Source organism: Ammospiza nelsoni, chromosome 3 (assembly GCF_027579445.1).
Source record: "Ammospiza nelsoni isolate bAmmNel1 chromosome 3, bAmmNel1.pri, whole genome shotgun sequence".
In the NCBI taxonomy this organism is placed as follows: Eukaryota; Metazoa; Chordata; class Aves; order Passeriformes; family Passerellidae; genus Ammospiza; species Ammospiza nelsoni.
In genome coordinates, this window is record NC_080635.1 from 18,802,037 (window position 1) to 18,818,416 (window position 16,380).

A 16,380-nucleotide genomic window follows, 5' to 3' on the forward strand; every position below is an offset into this window, starting at 1 on the left:
GGTTGGGAAGGAGGGAATAGACACGTCAGCAGCGGCAGCGGGAGGGCGATGTGGCGGGGGAGGGACAAGCCCAGCCCCGCCGCCGCCGCCGCAGGAGGAGGGTAGCGCAGGGACTCTCCCTCACTCCCTGCTGGCGGCAGGATCCCGATCCCGAGGAGGCAGCGCTCCTGACTGCTGCGCCGAGCAGGAGTCCGGCTACCTTTCCCGCTTCGCAGGCCAGAAAATAAGGAAGGGCGTGCCCCTTATTTGTGCGGGTTTCTCCAGATGAGGATCGCAGGAGTAACAAGAACCTATAGAAAGGTTATAGCTGCCGCCCTGTAAGGACACGACACATCCGAACAAGCACTTGACTGCTCTCCCTCCTGCCCCGCCGAGCAGTTCTTCTCTCTCCTGGGGAGAAGCAGCCGCCACTTTCTCGGTGACTTCCGACAGTTTGAGGTTACACCTGCGGTGCGGCGGACGGAGGAGCTCATTCAGCCGTGATCCCACTGGGGAAAGTGCAGGGTTTCACAGCGAGCAGACGAAAGCGCAACATTCCCTGACAGGCCTATCCTTGTCCTTCTGTAGCTGCAGCTTCCACTTAATGGTACATTTTAAGTGTTGAGTGTTTGCAAGCCGAGATATGTGGATATGTGCTGCTTACAAGTATGCCTGCATTTACCATTGCCTTTTCTTCACATCCATCACCTTAATATTGCCTTACAGATCTAAAATGGCAAAATGACAGCAGAAGTCTCAATGCAGATGAACAAAACTTCTCTCTTTTCCTTTTCAGACCCATGTTATTTGTTCAGCACAGTAGCCTGAGTAGACAAAAAGAATGAAAGATGCAGGTAAGAAAGGACAGGTGACATAAGGGAATCCTCTTGCTGGTGAATCAAATGACTACATTTTTTGTATTTTTTTTCTACATCTCAGAGCAAATTCTGAAGCTGCTCCCAACATGAATAGGCACTCACAGAACTGATAGTCAAGGTAAATTTTTTTTTGTGCTAGTCAAAGCAGCTGAGGGTTTTTTCCAAGAGCTGTAAAGAGCCCTTTTAAATGCTACATCTCAAGACTTAGCAATTACTGTTGCTAATTGCATGTGTTCCTCTTGCATCCTCATGCCTATTGATTTTTGCTCCAGACTCTCATTCCCACAGTCGCAAGGCCTTAGATCCAGGCTTAGTTACTGCTGTGTAATCTCTGAAAAATATGTGTTTCATTTTCAGCCCCCACCTAGAGCAGTTTAATATTTTAATCACACTATGAAAAAGTATCAAGGTAGAAACAGGTGTTGGTACCTCTTTGCCCAGCATCCCACAGACACCCTGGCATTTCTTACAGTCCTTTGTATCGCCAGGAACCACATGCTACAGGAATGCAATGATTCATTCACCCAGTGCTCATGTGTGTTCTTCAGGCTTAGAGCACTATAGCAGCTGTAGCCCTCCTGCAATTTTGTTGACATTTTTGTGTTTCACATTTTAGAGAATGAGGTGATACCTATTTGCCATCACTGATGTTGGCTGATTAAAAGCTCTTAGGAAAGCCTAACTCAGAAAATCTAGAAGTTTGTCAACTCAGAAAATCTAGAAGTTTGTCAACTCAGAAAATCTAGAAGTTTGTCACAATTTACAATATAGAAGCAAATTCAATCAAGTCACATTTTAGGATAATTGTATGAGTGAAAGATAAGCATTCTTTCCTCAACATTAATATTTCCTGTTGTGTAATGCTCACAGTATTAGGTTCAATTTCTTGTGAAGAAAGAGCTGTTTGGTTATTTTCCAACAATATAATTTATCAAGCTTATCTTTATAAAAGACCAAGATAAAAGGTAGTGGTGGCCGTGGTTGTAAAGACAAGGGCAAGAAAGGGAAATGTGAAGAAAAACAAAATCACATACTTCTTGTATAAGTCGCTGCCTTTATTGTACAATAATGAGCACCCTGAAGTTGATACATATACACAAGTTTACCACTGCAACTGTCAAGTATTTCCTACAATTTCAAATATTTCAGGGTAATAAGGTAGCCACTTATTAACATACCTAGCTTTCCTCAAGGTGTGAAAGAAAATAAAAATACTTCGGTTAGTTCAATTAAGATATTTCAGGCAAAATTTTCTTCCAGTTTTCAACCCCAATCTTGGAAATATGTATTCAGCTATGAGTGTAGTCCCACTGTACATGAGGTATCTAACATTAACCTACTCTTAAAAAGCAGTTCTCCTATCTCTTCTGTGCTAAAATATCTACTAAAGTAGCTGATACCCATTGACAAGATCAGTTGGATAAGTTTACCTAAGGATCAGGAAACACTCTCTTATGTATGACAGAGTAAAATAAAAATAACAAGCCAAAAGTAAATGTTCTTGTGTGCAAACATGAGAACTTTTACCAAAAAATGAGAGCTAAGTTGGATTCTGAAATTTGAGTACTGAGCTAACAGAAGATCAGGAGTGTTGTAGGAAGTGACATCAAACTTGGGGAACACCAGTGATCAGAGAGGCACTCACACAAGGTACAAATTATAAAGGACAGTCAAAGAAAATAGCACTGATAAAGATGTGGTGTTATATAACATTTTATTGTCATCAATCAAGTAAGTTAATTATCGATTAATAAAAATACTTATGAACTGAAATGCTGGCCTTTATTGGAAGAACACAGGATAAAAAAAATAAAAAAAAAGCTAAGGGAGACTTCTGTTTTCCCCACACTGATTTATTAATACTATATTAAGATATGATATTGAGGTTTAAGTGTTTAAATGCTGTATACAACTGTTCTGCCTTGCACTATTCCCAACACTGCTTATTGATCACAGCTGAACCAAGACACTGCATCACAGGAACCTTTAATCTGAGCCAGTTTATTATTTACTCACTCTCCCATGCCAGGACAGTTCTGAAAAAAAACCAACTCTGTGAGATCTTATGCAGTAAACTGGACTTTATACACATCAAAACAGTCCAGGACAAACTCAGTTCCAAAGCGGTTTAAAGAAACAAGTTCCAGCACAGATTTGTATAAACCAGATACTGTGGCTAAGGCAGACGAATTCCCAAAATTCAGCGGGAGCGCGGGCAACATCATTGCTATACAATGCACAGGATTTTGATTCAGAATCTCTTCCTTCTGTAGAACGTTATGGGTTACAAAGGAACAGGAAAGTAGCAATATAGCTAAAGAAAGAAAGGAAAGAGTGACAGAAGAGCTCGCTAATTTATCTTTGGAATAAGCAGCGCATTAGCCGCTGTTCTAGTCATGCTCTGATTAAGGAATAAACACCTCTCTGCTACACCCCTACACACACCCAGCTATCTCCCGTGCTCCACCTCATCCCTCCCGCTTTACCCTCGGCCCGCATCCCTCATTTCCCCACCCGCAGCGGAAGCACGGAAACGCCGCGGAGGCACCGCTCCCCTCGACGCGCACGCGCAGGGGCCGCTCCCGCCCCGCGCTTCCCGGGACGCGGCGCCTGCCGGGATCTGCCGCCCCTGCTGCATGCGGGGAGGCGCCGGCCTGAGGGGGCGGCCCGGCCGCTGCCCGCCCGGCTCGGACTGAGCCCCCGCTTTCGGCTCGGCCGGCGGCTCCCGCCCCCTTGAGCTGCAAGGTGAGGTCGGAGCCCGGCTGTCCGCGGCGCCATGGACAGCTTCCTGGAGGATTATGAGGAGGCGCCGGCGGTGGTAGTGGAGGGGAAGAGAAGGAGGAGGAAGAGGAGCCCCGCCACTCAGGCGGCCTTGCATCCGCTCCTGCACCTGCCCTTCCTGCCGCCGCAGCCGGGTAAGGGCGGAGCGTTTGTGCGTTCTCTTTGTGAACTCCTTCGTGCTGCCCTGGCAATGGTGGCAGAGTTTCAGCTTCTATCCGCCAAATCGTCTGCTAGCGCCGGGAAAGAGGTTTGAAATAACCGTAGTTGTTTTGTGAGCCGGCGGTGTGCCCTTGCGGGCAGCAAGGCCCATGGTATCATCGGGATGAGCAGTGCCAGCAGGTCGAGGGAGGTGATCGTGCCCCTCTACTTAGCCCTGGTGAGGCACATCTGGAGTGTTGTGCCCATTTCTGGGCTCCTCAAGGCAGGAGAAACATGGATGATTCGGGGTCTGGAGCACCTCTTAGGAGAGACTGAGGGAGCTGGGCCTCTCTAGTGTGAAGATCGAGAGGGGATTTCATTATTGCAGGTAAATATTTCAAAGAGAAGTGCTGAGGGGATGATGCCAGACTTTTCAGTGGTGCCCAGCAGCAGGACATGGTGCAGTGGCCATAAACTAAAGCACAAGAAGTTTCTCCTCAGCATGAAGGAGATCTTTACATTGAGGGTGGCAGAGCACTGGAACAGCTGCCCATGGAGTTTGTGGAGTCTCCCTCTCTGGAGACTTTTTCACATCCCACCTGGACACCTTCCTGTGTCACCTGCTCCAGGTGACTGCCTTGGCAGCTGGTTGGACTGGATAATCTCCAGAGGTCCCTTCTAACTCTGATGGTTCTATGATTACCTGACTTAGCCATTGTTTGATGGCTAAGTCCTCTGCCTACAGCATCCAGATAGGAGATGTCTTGGTGAGCTCTTCATGTGCCTTGCAGGTGGCTTTTTCTGGATGAGAATTGTAGGGTCATACAGCTATGAGCTTTAAACACACTTCATAGGAATGAAGTTTCAGTTTCATGCTGGTTTTGGAATAAATTGAACTACTATTGATGTAAAAAGATCAAGAGGCCTCTTTGCAGCCTTGTACTCAAATGAGAATAGTTCTCTATGTTTATCTTTGTGGGAATTGTTTAGCCTTTGGTACTGGAACAGTCTGTTTGTTTGTGTGCATGCAAATATGGCAGCACTGTGGCATCGCAGACTTGGGTGATGACTAATAAGTGAAGAGAGTAGTCCCCAAAATATGACAAAATGTACTGTGAAGTTATCAAAGCACCATGGCTCCCTGATTCTAGTAGGGCAGTAGTGTAACATAATTGGCTATTCACTGTTTCAAGTGAATGGAAATTTCAAGCACAGCTATGTGCTGCTTATGGAAAATGTCATTCCATATCACACCTAGTCCCATAGTTGTGCTTCCCTGTTTATCTTCCAAACCACAGAGCTTAATATGACTTTCTGTAGTGTCCGTACAAGAAGGATGCTGAAAGGGAGAGCATGTGGCTATCTGAATAAGGGCTGTGACTGCTGTGGGCTCAGTTGATTATTTTTTGTTTATTTGGTTGGGTTTTTTTGTTGTTTACTTAGTATCTTCCAATGAACACAAGTTAAACTTCAAGAAGAGCAAGGAAGCATGTTTAAGTTACATTCAGGATGCCTTGCTCCAAAAGCAGTGGAAAAGGGCTGCAGAGTTCCTGACCTGCTATGTTGAGTCACTAGAGAAGGACTATTCCAGAGAACACATAGGTCCATCAGAGGTAAGCCCATGTTCCTTATCCGAGTTCTTTTGCTGTTGAAAAAATACTTGCAAAGCAGCATCCCTATACTTCAGGACCAACATCTGTCTTAATTAGCTAATCACAGGCTTGTTTTTTTTTTTTTTAATAGATCCTTGTCACAACAGAAGAAGACTTGGCTTGGTATAAGTTCACTCTATCAGCAGTGTATCTATGAAAAATCAAAGTAGTCCTCTGAAATGGGAAAGCAATAAATGTGTTTAATTCTGGCATGTCGTCAGTCAGAATCTGTTTGCAAATTGGCGTCTTATTTAGGTTGTTACCAGCTTTTCCAGTAGTTGCAAAACTCCTTGTAGGTGTTTCGATGGAAGCAGGTGGAAGGAGAAGGATCAGAGTTTTAAATAAATGGAGTACTTGAGTATGGCTAGCTTGCAGACTTTGGAAACAAGGTGCATGCATCAAATTGGAAATAATCTTTGCTATTAAGTTCAACGAGTTTTGTATACCTGGTGTCTTAGTGGGATCATGTCAAAAAAGAACATAACTTTTCAGTGAGGAGAGGAGGAACCCTCTGGCATACAGTTTTCATAAACTCATCTTGAGTGTTGCATTTATATTGAGCAATTCTGAACCACTGAATGACTCTAAAAGTCCTACTGGATGAGTAGGTAGGTTACTATAGGAGTAGATAATGCTTTGTAGTATTTTTTATTTGCAGCTCAAATGTACATTTTTCATGTCCTACAGTAACTATAAGTTTAGTAAGACTGTATGTGATGTCTGTTGCCATTTTTGTACTAAGGTTGGTTTTGATTTTCTTTCTCCCTGATAACAGATGATTTGGAGAATAGGAACTGAAATTTTGTGGCGTCATTCCCAAAGCAGGATGAAAGAGTTCAACTGTTTCATGGAACAGATGAAAACTTTAGGAGTAAAAAGGTACTTGAAGGTGAGTGTACTTAAAGCAGCCCTGATGATTTTTCACAGTTGTCTGAACACTTACTTGAATATTAATTTCCAGATCTCTTTTGAAATATACTACTGACATTTAGTGTCAATAAAACTCAAACCCAACATTTGAATTATCAATTGCATGATATTTGGAGGTCATTTTATACCTAACCTTATCTCATTTGGTCTGTATATTTGATCACAGATGTATGTTCTCAGTCCTTAGAAGTGCTTAAAAATCCTTTAATCTTTTAATTTGAATTTGAACCAGTCAAATTCATTTTCATGCATGTCCCAATGACATGTAAATACAGGTAATTGCCTGCGAAGTTTTATTTTCAGTCTTTAATTTGACCACAGTGCTGCTGACTAAACATTTGTACTTAAATTTTGCCTCATTACCCTCTCACTTTTTGAGTAGCTAATCTGATTATAAAACTGTATGTTGTGCACACCTGTGTCACACAGCTGTGGGGGGTTTTTAAATGGTTTTTTTTTTCCCTCTGGTGGCTCATTCAAACCTATATTGTTGGTTTCCTTGGCTGTTGCACACTTGGAATGGTGCTTCTTTTATTCTCTTTTTAAAGGTCTTCAAAAGAAGTTCCATACAAGGGTTTTCTGGAGCTAACTGTAGGTTTAGTCTTTTATCTTATTATGCCAAATCAACATGGTAGGGTGGAAGGACATTCCTCTTTCAGGTGCTCTGAATAATAAGCAAATGCAGCTCAGCTGGGTTTCCTCAGGTAATTTTTAGATCTTCTAAAATAGGTACAGCACATGTTAAAGACAAGCAGGTTTTTGAGACAACACAAATAATTTAAATTCTTCATTACGTGTCTTGGCAATATTTTTTATGCATGTCAGCAAGTCTCCTCTTTCTCTGCACATGTGTGTAGAACTTTGCTGTATTGCTTAGAATCTCTACATTTGAGTGTGGAATGCTGTGTTTTGGACTGTTTGGGTTGTAGGTCTGCTTGGAGCATGTCTTCCATCTCCTCTGTAATGGGCAAATAGATGAAGCCTACCAGAACCTGTCCCTGGCAGAAAGCTGGAGGTTTGGAGAGCAAACAGCCATTCAGGATAAGGAAATTAAGCTGATTCAGGCTTACAGGGGACTCTTGGACTACTGTAGCTGGTCTAAGCAGAAGAAAATCCTGTTAGAACATGGTAAGTGCTTTTTGGATTGAACTGTAGCTTCAGCTTGCTCATGCAGATGCCATGGTTTGCAATGACGCCTTTTCCTTTACCAGACTTCAGTGTGTGATGGTGTGGCTGGTACAGAATTCTATATCAGCAGTGATGGTAGTGCCAAAATAGCACTTTCTGAAGTGCCCTGAATTGCTGTTCTGAAACTCTCACCCCATGTCCAGCCAGCATCACCTAAAATAATGATCAAAGGAATGCATTCCCTTGATGCAGTGGTTTAATAAGTGTGCAAGTGCATGATTGCTGCTGGAATGTTGAGTGATAGCAAAACCCTCAACACTTGTGTTTGAATTTCAGTTTCCTTAAAGATGTGGAAGTTGCTACATGTGTCACATCTGGTTCTATACATACCTACTGGCAGTGTTTTATCACTTGCACTAGATCTTTGTTTCTGTGAAAACCAGATGTTGAATTTGGCTTATGGACCTTGTGCTGGTAGCATCTTCTCTTGGCGTCCTACTCGTTGTGCTCCATAAGTTGAAATTGATTATAAATTTGAATGAGGAACAGTGAAAATGTCTTGTTTCAGTACTGAGGAGTCTTTTCTTAAAAGCTTTCTGGCTGAAGTCCTTGCTTAGCAAAATGTGATCACCCCTAAGGTGCAGCACTTCAAGATCCCTGTGCTTGGCAGTGTTAATAACTTTGTGACCTTCTTTTGTGTTTTGGTAGGTGAGGGTGGATTTGCAGACTTGGCTGTTGAGCAGGAAATGCACAGTTACTTCCGGAAGGCAGCAGTGAACTTGAAGGAGATTATTAAAATACCTGGAGTCTGGGATGTCTTTGTGAAATGCTATGTGGATGTAAGGGCATGTTTTACAGATGGCTTTCATTTGTGTTTCCCTGTCTAATTTTCATTAAGATGCCCATATGCAGATTATTTTCTGTGTGTGTGAGTGAAAACAAAGTATTTCAAACGCAACACATTTGTGTGTGCACATCACAGGCTTTGATGTAGAGCACAGCGTACTCCTGGTAGAGCTGCAGAGACTGAGCACAGTACAAAAAGAACTTTTATCTGTTCATTGTCAAGAAAAAGAAGTAGACAGACAGCTTACATGTTTTGTTTTTGTGGGGCTGCAAAAATTGGAGCATAACTGCTTTAGTTCAAATTCCTGAAAACACTTTGATTTTTGGCAGGGCAGTGTTTTCTCTGGATAGATGAAATGTTAGAGATGCCAAATATGCATCCTCTCTGTTCTGGTTTGGGTTTTTAAATACCTGTTTAGGATTTGTAACCAAGAATTAGTAATTTTTAAGAGATCTTTTACTTTTTGTGAACACTGATAAGATTTGACTTCTCTAAGCATGTGTCTTGGTTTGGAAAGACAAGAGTCTGCTAAGGAAGGCAAGAGCCTCCTCTGAAATGGAAAGTGTAAACTCCTCTCTGAATTGTTATAAATTCAAAATTAAAGGGGGTTCTCAGGCAAATATATGAGAGCAGGAATAACAGTTCTTTATTAGGGAAGATAATAAAAATAAAATAAACAATGTGGTAAATCAAAACAACACTGACAGAGTGAGAATACAACCTGACACCCTGTGGGTCAGGGTGTTGGTAGCAGTCCAGTTGGAATTGTGGCTGCAGTCCTGGAGTAGCAGATATGTTCTGTTGGAGCAGTGATCCTGTAGCAGGGTGTAGTCTTCTTCTGAAGATTGGAAGTGGAAGAGGCAGCTGTTCCTCTGGTAATCCAGTGGAAAGGCTGTTCTGCTGTCCCAGAATCTCAGATTATATCTAGTTAGGAATGCTTGGCTCCTCCCTCTGGGCGGAGCATCTCACAATGCTGTAATTTTATCAGTCATGCAGTGACAGTCAATGGCCCATTAACAGATGATATCTCTCTGGAGGGAGGATGGGTTGTGGAAAAGATAAGGAAAACTGCCTAATTAACAGAAGATAACTGCCACACCTTGAACACATGACAAATAGAATACACATTGCTTGGCAATCTAGGACGTTTTAAGAATTTGCCTTGGTGCTGGCATCTGCCAAGTTCTGTCTCTAGAGATATGGCAGGTGCTTTCAGCATCTCTTTCCAGTGAGCAAGGGATGATAATCCTTTGACAATTAAGTAGGTGTTAAGGCATTTTCTCCCAGAGTAGGTTCTATGTGTGAATTCTTGTCTCTCTGTCCCGAGAGTAGCCAGTAAAATTAAGATGCATTATCTAATATGCATTATCTAATACACTGCACTCTTATATACAGACTGTGCTACTGGATGGCTCTGTGGCAGTTTAGAATTAATTGTAAGAGTTTGGTTCCCTGTATCTGCCAAACTAATGACAGACTTAACTTCCAGTTGCTGGAGTTCTATGGAGAGCACAATGAGGCCCGACAAGTGTTAAATGAATATGCCTACAACTCAAAGTTCCCTGCTAACCCCAATGCCCATGTCTACCTCTATCAGTTCCTCAAGAGGCAGGGTGAATCAAAGAAATCCCTCATATCTGCACTGAAGGTAGGTATCCCCTAGGAGATACAGTCTGTGTCAGTCATGGGGTGGTGTGACAGCTTGCTTGAGCTCTGTAACATTATTTATCCTATTGTATTCTTTGTGGGAAGTAGAGGGTTAGAGGGAAGTTAGTGAGAGGGAGCAGAATCCTTAACTGTCCTTGAATTCCAGTTCTTGTTTTGCCTTTGACTGGTACATCATATCACTTAAAGGCGGTAAGCAAGCTCAGAGAACATGTTGACATGGTTCAGCAGTCTGTATCAGCAGACTTGTGCATAGCATGCATTGATTTCTCTTACAGTTTGATCTTGACAATATGTACAAATCATTAAATGCCTTCTCTTTCACCTATTGATCCTATCTAGCAATTAGTTTCTTTGCTTGTTTTCAATGAGCTGTGCATTAAAGCTAAAAGTTAATGTCTGCTGGGTGTTGGCAGACAAGACCTTGTTGGGTTATGCTTTTAAATTCCCGCTTTCCTTGCCCTCAGTACTCCTTGCAAACCATGCTTTGCCACTTGATGGCACTAATGTGCTCTTGTTAGTGCAAGTGTTGTTTAAAAACAGGTTTGTAAGGCTGTTTTGTTTGTTTTAGACTTTGAAAGTGAAACTGTAGCAGATTTGCATGAAATTCTCCTCTGCATTTTAGCAGTCGCTTTAGGCATGAGTCTCTTAGAAAACAGAAAAATCATAGAAAGTGTTTGATAAGTCTAGAAACTGATTCAATGCACAGAGTAGTGTACAGGGAAGCTAGAACTGTCCTAGGGAGAAAATTACATTTTGCCTTCAAAAAAGGGGACACTGGATATGGATTTGGGCTGCTCCTTCAGAACGTTGTATTTGCCACAAGCAGTGTTTGTCAGCAGCCATCAAGGTATTTCATCTATGGTGTCACAGAGCAGTGCCACAAATGTGCAAGAAGGACCTAGAGATCCATTCTTTATATCAAAGCACCAAAGTACCAGAATTGCTTAATTTTCTGAACTAAAAGCACCCAAAGCTCTGAAGCCTGTGCTTTTCTTGGTCAGGTAAAAGTCTTCAAAAGTTTTCACATTAAAATAACCTATGTGGGTTTTGTCTTTTTTCAGATCTTGCATGATAATGTTCCTTCTCATGAACTAATGATAGATTTTAATACCATGCTTCAAAAATCAAGTAAGTCTTTACCTTTGTTCATTTCATTTATGGTAGTTTCAGAAAATTATTCTGGATTATCCTACAGCCTTCTTTCTGCTTTTGAAATTAGTTTTGTTTCTTAAGAAATAGTCCCAAAAAAAACCCCTCAAATGCCATCTTTTCAGTCACCATAACCTCTTAAGATGGATGTATGAGCAGTCATTTACAAACTTGTGTAAACAAATGCCTTTTTTTATTTTAAAGGCTGAGCAAAGCAAGCAGTTTTAAGGCACAGGGAGAACCTCAAAAACAACTTAATTTTTTTTTTAGGTACCCTACTCTGAATTCCAAGGTCTTAATTTCATTTTTGAAATCTCTATTTTATTTATTCTTTTCTTTCTTGGAATGTATCTATTCTTTAGTTCATTGTTAATGATCAAACAACAAAATTTTCCTTTTCTTTAATGGAGCATTATCTTCAGGCTGGTAGAAGAGTCTTCTAATCTGAAGACTATTTTTTTTTCCATGCTGATCAGTTGTATTCCAAGCTGTCTGTCTTCTTGTGTCTTGGTATGTCTCAGCAGGCCAACAGATTGGTGAAATGTACATGAATAAAGATTGTTCACTCTTCTGATATGATGAGGGTTAATGGCTTCAAACTGACAGGGGGAGGTTTAGAAGAGATTTTGGGAATAAATTCTTGATTGTCAGGGTGGTGAGGTTGCCCAGGAAAGCTGTGGATGCCCCATCCCTGGAAGTGTTCAAGGCCAGGATGGCTGGGGCTCTGAGCAACCTGCTCTTGTGGAAAGTGTCCCTGCCCATGGCAGGGGGTTGTAACTTGATGATTTTTAAGGTTTTCTCCAACTCTAACTGTGATTCTTCTTTGGGAGTGGGAAAAGGAGACCTTTTATCTGAAACCTCCCTTTTTCAGTTCATGTGTGACACATTTGCCAACTTTTCGTAACTTATGAGAACAACCTGGAGTTTTTAGAGAAATTTATACCAATAAACATAACTTATGTTTAAAGTAGCGACGGGGGGGGGGGGGGGGGGGGGGGAAGAGTGGAGAATTGTATTTCACTTATGCCTTACTAAGGAGTTCATCCTGATCTGTGTAATTCATTAATCAGCCTCATCTTTTTCCAGAGAAAAGAAAAAAGCGTCAACTGGGCCTAGAAGTTATTTTTGCAGCCTTGGATTATGCTGGCTGGAAAGAAAATGCAACAGCATGGAGCTGTTTGGCAAGACAGGTGAAACAAATTGTAATGTAAGTAGCTCTGATGCAATGTGTTGAAACAAATGTGTCAAGTCTCCTCCACCTTTGGGCAGTGAACACAGTGACCCACTGTGCTCTAACTTTGCCTTTATTTTTGCCTTTCATACACAACTTCAGAGTATCTTGGAATATACTGGGCAGTTTGATCACTGTATGGCAATGTCACTTCCCTGTTGTGGATAGTTTTATAGAATCCTAGAATGGTTTGAGTAGGAAGGGATCTGAAAGATCACCTTGTTCCAGCAGCCCCCCTGCCATGGGCAGGGACAGCTCCCACTAAAACAGTGTAGTGGGCTGATCATGGCTGGATGCCAGGCACCCACCAAAGCTGCTCTATCCCTCCACTCTGCAACTGGATGGGGAGAGAAAACATAAGTATTCATGGGTTGAGAGAAGGACAGGGAGAGACCACTCACCAAATACTATATTAGGCAAGAAAGACCCAGGGCCTCACCATCAGAGTGAAAAACTTCTTAATATTTAATCTAAACCTGTCCTTTTCCAGTTTAAAGCTGTTCCTCCTTGTCCTGTCTCTACCTTCCCTTGCAAAAACTCCCTCTTTGTGTTCTTGCAGGTTCCCTTGAGAGGCTGGAAGGAGTTTGTGTTGCTGAAATGCTTGGTTTAAGGGCATTATTGCCTAACAGTAATAACTGTTGGGGATGAGTTAGTCTTTGAGTATGCCTGGAGTAACACAAACCTTTCCTAAGGACAAAGCAACCTCTTCATACTACTCATTTGTTGACCAACCTGGAGTAACTTCCATATTGAGAAGCTGGCAGACAAGTGAAAGGCTTGCTTAATTTCAAACCATAATCTGTGCTGTTGCCAAGGCTTAATAAAACTGCTAGAGTTCACTTTCAGCGTCACAAGTGTTGCCAGGGATTAAAAAAGAATTGTTAGTTTTATATAAAAATGCTTGCGTTAGTGTTTTGGTATAAAGTCAATGTGTCTGTGTTGGCAATTTAGGAGATTTATAGCAAGCTGATTATAACATTCACTGTCTCCTAATAATCTTTCCATTATATTTTAACCTCTTCTGTAATTTGTTTAACCTTTTTCCAGCACCGAGAAGCATCTTGACTGGATCAAGCAAGAGTGGAACTCCAGGAAGGACTGGTGGCCTGACTTCCATTTTAGCCATTACTTGGCAAAAAGGAATTGGCAGGAAAATAAAAGCCTTTCACATGAAAAAGCTCTGGTGGCTGGAATCCTACTGGGAAAGGGTATAATTAATTTTTTTTTTTTCACTTCATAGAACAGAAATAATGTCTAGTTCTAGCCCTAGTGACATGGGATGCAGCTGATCTGCTGCCTGGAAGAAATACAGTTTCTTTCTTTTAAAAAAGATTCTTGTCTTTGAAGCTGAACATGAAAGGTATTCAAGTTAGTTTGATATTTAACAGTGAGGCAGCTAGTCTTATTGTGGTTTAGAATTCAGTTTTATCTAGCTTTGTTGAGCAGCCACAATACTATTTGTCTCGTTTGACCTTCAAACCGTAACTCCAAAAATGCACAACACCCTCCTTGGGAATATTGTGAGGACTGCCGGCAGTTTGCTTCCTAGATGCCAGCCTGGGCAGTGTCTCAGCAATACTGGGTGTCAGCTGGTCATTAAGGACTGTGGGTGTGTTGTAATGCAGGAAGGAGGACGGAGAGTCTGAATGGAAAACATCATCAGTTTGGTAAGAAGGTGAATATCATTACCTCCTTAGTAGCATTATTTGAAATGCTGCCAAAACAAGGGGAGGATCAGGCCAAGAATCAGCTGCTAAATTGAGAATGGGAATATGGTGTGGAGACAATGGCTTGTAGACTGGTTTGAACTTCTGGTTGGTGGGCAACATGTACATTGTCAACTTTTCTATAACTTCTGCACTTCATAGAACAACTTCTCATAGAACAAACAGCTTCATGTTGGAAGCTCTTTAGATATTTTTTGTTTTGCTTTCAGTATGATCAGATATCTCCCTTTTATTTCCAGATGGCAAATAAAAGCATTCTAGTTCAGATTTTCTTGAATGAAGTTTCAGTACTTACTGACTTAATGTGAGCTTCTGTTTTCATTATCTAGCATAATAAATTAATGTATGATATCAGTGCTGTTTTACACACTTGAAATTTTACTTTCTGATCTAATTTGCAGAGCAAAAATGAAAGAGAAAACAGTATTGTGCAAGATAACAGGCATTTAGATACATGTAGAATGTTTGCTGGGCTAAATGAGGATAGATTATTAAATGCTGCAGTTATGTCTGTAATGAGCATGTCTTGGATTTTAATACCTTTAATTACTGAAAAGTTTTGTAGCTGTTTGCATATTATTTAAACAATGAAAGCATTTTGTATTTGCTTGTATCATGGTGTAACTTCGTGTTGTTTTTTTTCATCTTTAGATTGCAAATACTTCAAATATGTATCACACCAAGGCTTCAAAGCTCAGCTGAAAAGGTTTCAGATGCTGAAGAAGTTTGTGACTAGGCACAATCCTGTCTACCTGAGAATATCTGGTCCTCCAGATTGCTCTGTTCAGCCTTGATGAGAAGGTGTCCCTAAGGTTCTTGGTACTTTTTCCTCTCTGTAAAACTGGCTTTTGTGTTGGTGGTACTCCAAAACCTTTAGGCAGACCCTATTGACTCAGTACTAGACTTTTTAAAAATATATTTATATAAAACCACTTTGGTTGGTATTTATTTTATAATAAAATGAATATAAATCAAGTGATAATGTCTGAAGAAAGAATTACAGAAAGAATTTCTGTAATGTTACTCTCATATTTGTGTGAAATGCTAACAGTGTTGATTTCAAATACATCTTAAAAGAGCAGAGGCTCAGAAATACCGAGAAATTCTCTACCTCCTGGAAGAGACTTTTTTGCAGTCATGCCCATGAGTTGAAATACGCAGTGTTGCTGTGTTTGGAAAGCAAATGTTCATGTGTTATCACAAACAAGAATTCCAGTTTCCTTGAAAACAACAACAAAATGGTTTCCAAATAATACTTCTGTTTTAATGCTGCATCTGTAGAATTCTGGAGGGTGAAGTGCTTGAACCTCTCTGGGATTTTGGTCTGGGTTCAGATAGGTCTTGTGAGAAGTGCCTTAAGACAACTTATCTTAAACATTAAGTGAAATACTTGCTGTAAGTGTGTTTTGTTAAAAACAATTACTCCTCATTCCCAACCCTAGTGTTTGTTTACTTCTGACTCCCTAAGAATGCTGCTTCCTCACTTGTGGAGAGTTTAGTTCAAGCATGGCTTAAAGAAAAAAGGCCATGAAGTCATAAAGTTGAGAGAACAGTAAAAGTAGTTGCAAAGCAGTTCCCAGGCTGATTTCTTTAAACAATTAGGCTCTCTCATGCATCACTTTATAAACAATAAGGTTCTCAGACAGTCTTCCCATAACAAGCAAAACACCCTCTCTGGGAAAAGATGGCACCCTGGGACCAGATATGGAAGTTTTGGGAACCTTTCATATCACAGTGGGAACACTGGTTCTGTTTTTAATAAACAATCATAGGTATTGTAAAACACAAGGAGTGGTTAGAGTTTTCTCTGTTAGCCTATCATGAGCTTGGATTTTGTAATATGCATGAAGTTAATTAACACTGTTATATAAAGTGACTGATCGATCAATAAATCGGAGTTCAATGCATTAAAGGATGGTCGTCTCCCCTTCACTTCAATAAATGGTGACACCCGGACGCGATTGCGAACACCACGGGGATTGCGAACACCACGGGAAGTGAGGACTGGTTCGGGTTCCGAAGCAGCTGGAGCGGCAAATAAGCACAGAGAAAAAAGCGGAGGAAAACCCACTGAAACACGCCATGCCCTGGGCAACTGTATAGACGGGCCTGGCCGATATGTGCGGCCGTCACCTTGAGGAGCTGCAAAGTGCGCACTTACAATATAGGTATGGAAAGGCAAGCCGCATATGAACTTCTTATTACTTTCTTGCAAAAAAGGCAGATTAAGGGAATAGATTTACAGAAAGAATTACCGGGTCTTTTGGCTTAT

The 16,380-nt window shown here is 41.3% G+C and overlaps 1 protein-coding gene across 3 annotated transcripts; it reads left to right on the forward strand.

The window, feature by feature from the left end:
• The first annotated feature begins 3,485 nt into the window (after nt 1-3,485).
• TAF1A (TATA-box binding protein associated factor, RNA polymerase I subunit A) lies at nt 3,486-16,020 on the forward strand. Of its 3 annotated transcripts, none has more exons than XM_059469311.1 (10): nt 3,486-3,772; nt 5,220-5,389; nt 6,204-6,317; nt 7,288-7,486; nt 8,195-8,325; nt 9,823-9,981; nt 11,063-11,129; nt 12,237-12,357; nt 13,429-13,589; nt 14,760-16,020. In XM_059469311.1, the coding sequence occupies exons 1-10, from the start codon at nt 3,634-3,636 to the stop codon at nt 14,900-14,902; spliced, it is 1,404 nt and encodes a 467-aa protein (XP_059325294.1). In that variant the 5' UTR covers nt 3,486-3,633; the 3' UTR covers nt 14,903-16,020. The 3 variants fall into 3 exon arrangements, with proteins under 3 accessions (XP_059325294.1, XP_059325296.1, XP_059325295.1); XM_059469312.1 differs by lacking the exon at nt 3,486-3,772 and adding an exon at nt 5,520-5,551; XM_059469313.1 differs by lacking the exon at nt 5,220-5,389 and having other exon boundaries at nt 3,552-3,772.
• Nucleotides 16,021-16,380: the final 360 nt, after the last annotated feature.

Bases quoted from the DNA above. Each gene is read 5' to 3' on its own strand.
- TAF1A (XM_059469311.1), top strand. From the start codon at position 3,634: ATGGACAGCTTCCTGGAGGATTATGAGGAGGCGCCGGCGGTGGTAGTG. The intron at 5,390-6,203 runs GTAAGCCCATGT...CCCTGATAACAG, and splicing joins AACACATAGGTCCATCAGAG to ATGATTTGGAGAATAGGAAC. The intron at 6,318-7,287 runs GTGAGTGTACTT...TTTGGGTTGTAG, and splicing joins GAGTAAAAAGGTACTTGAAG to GTCTGCTTGGAGCATGTCTT.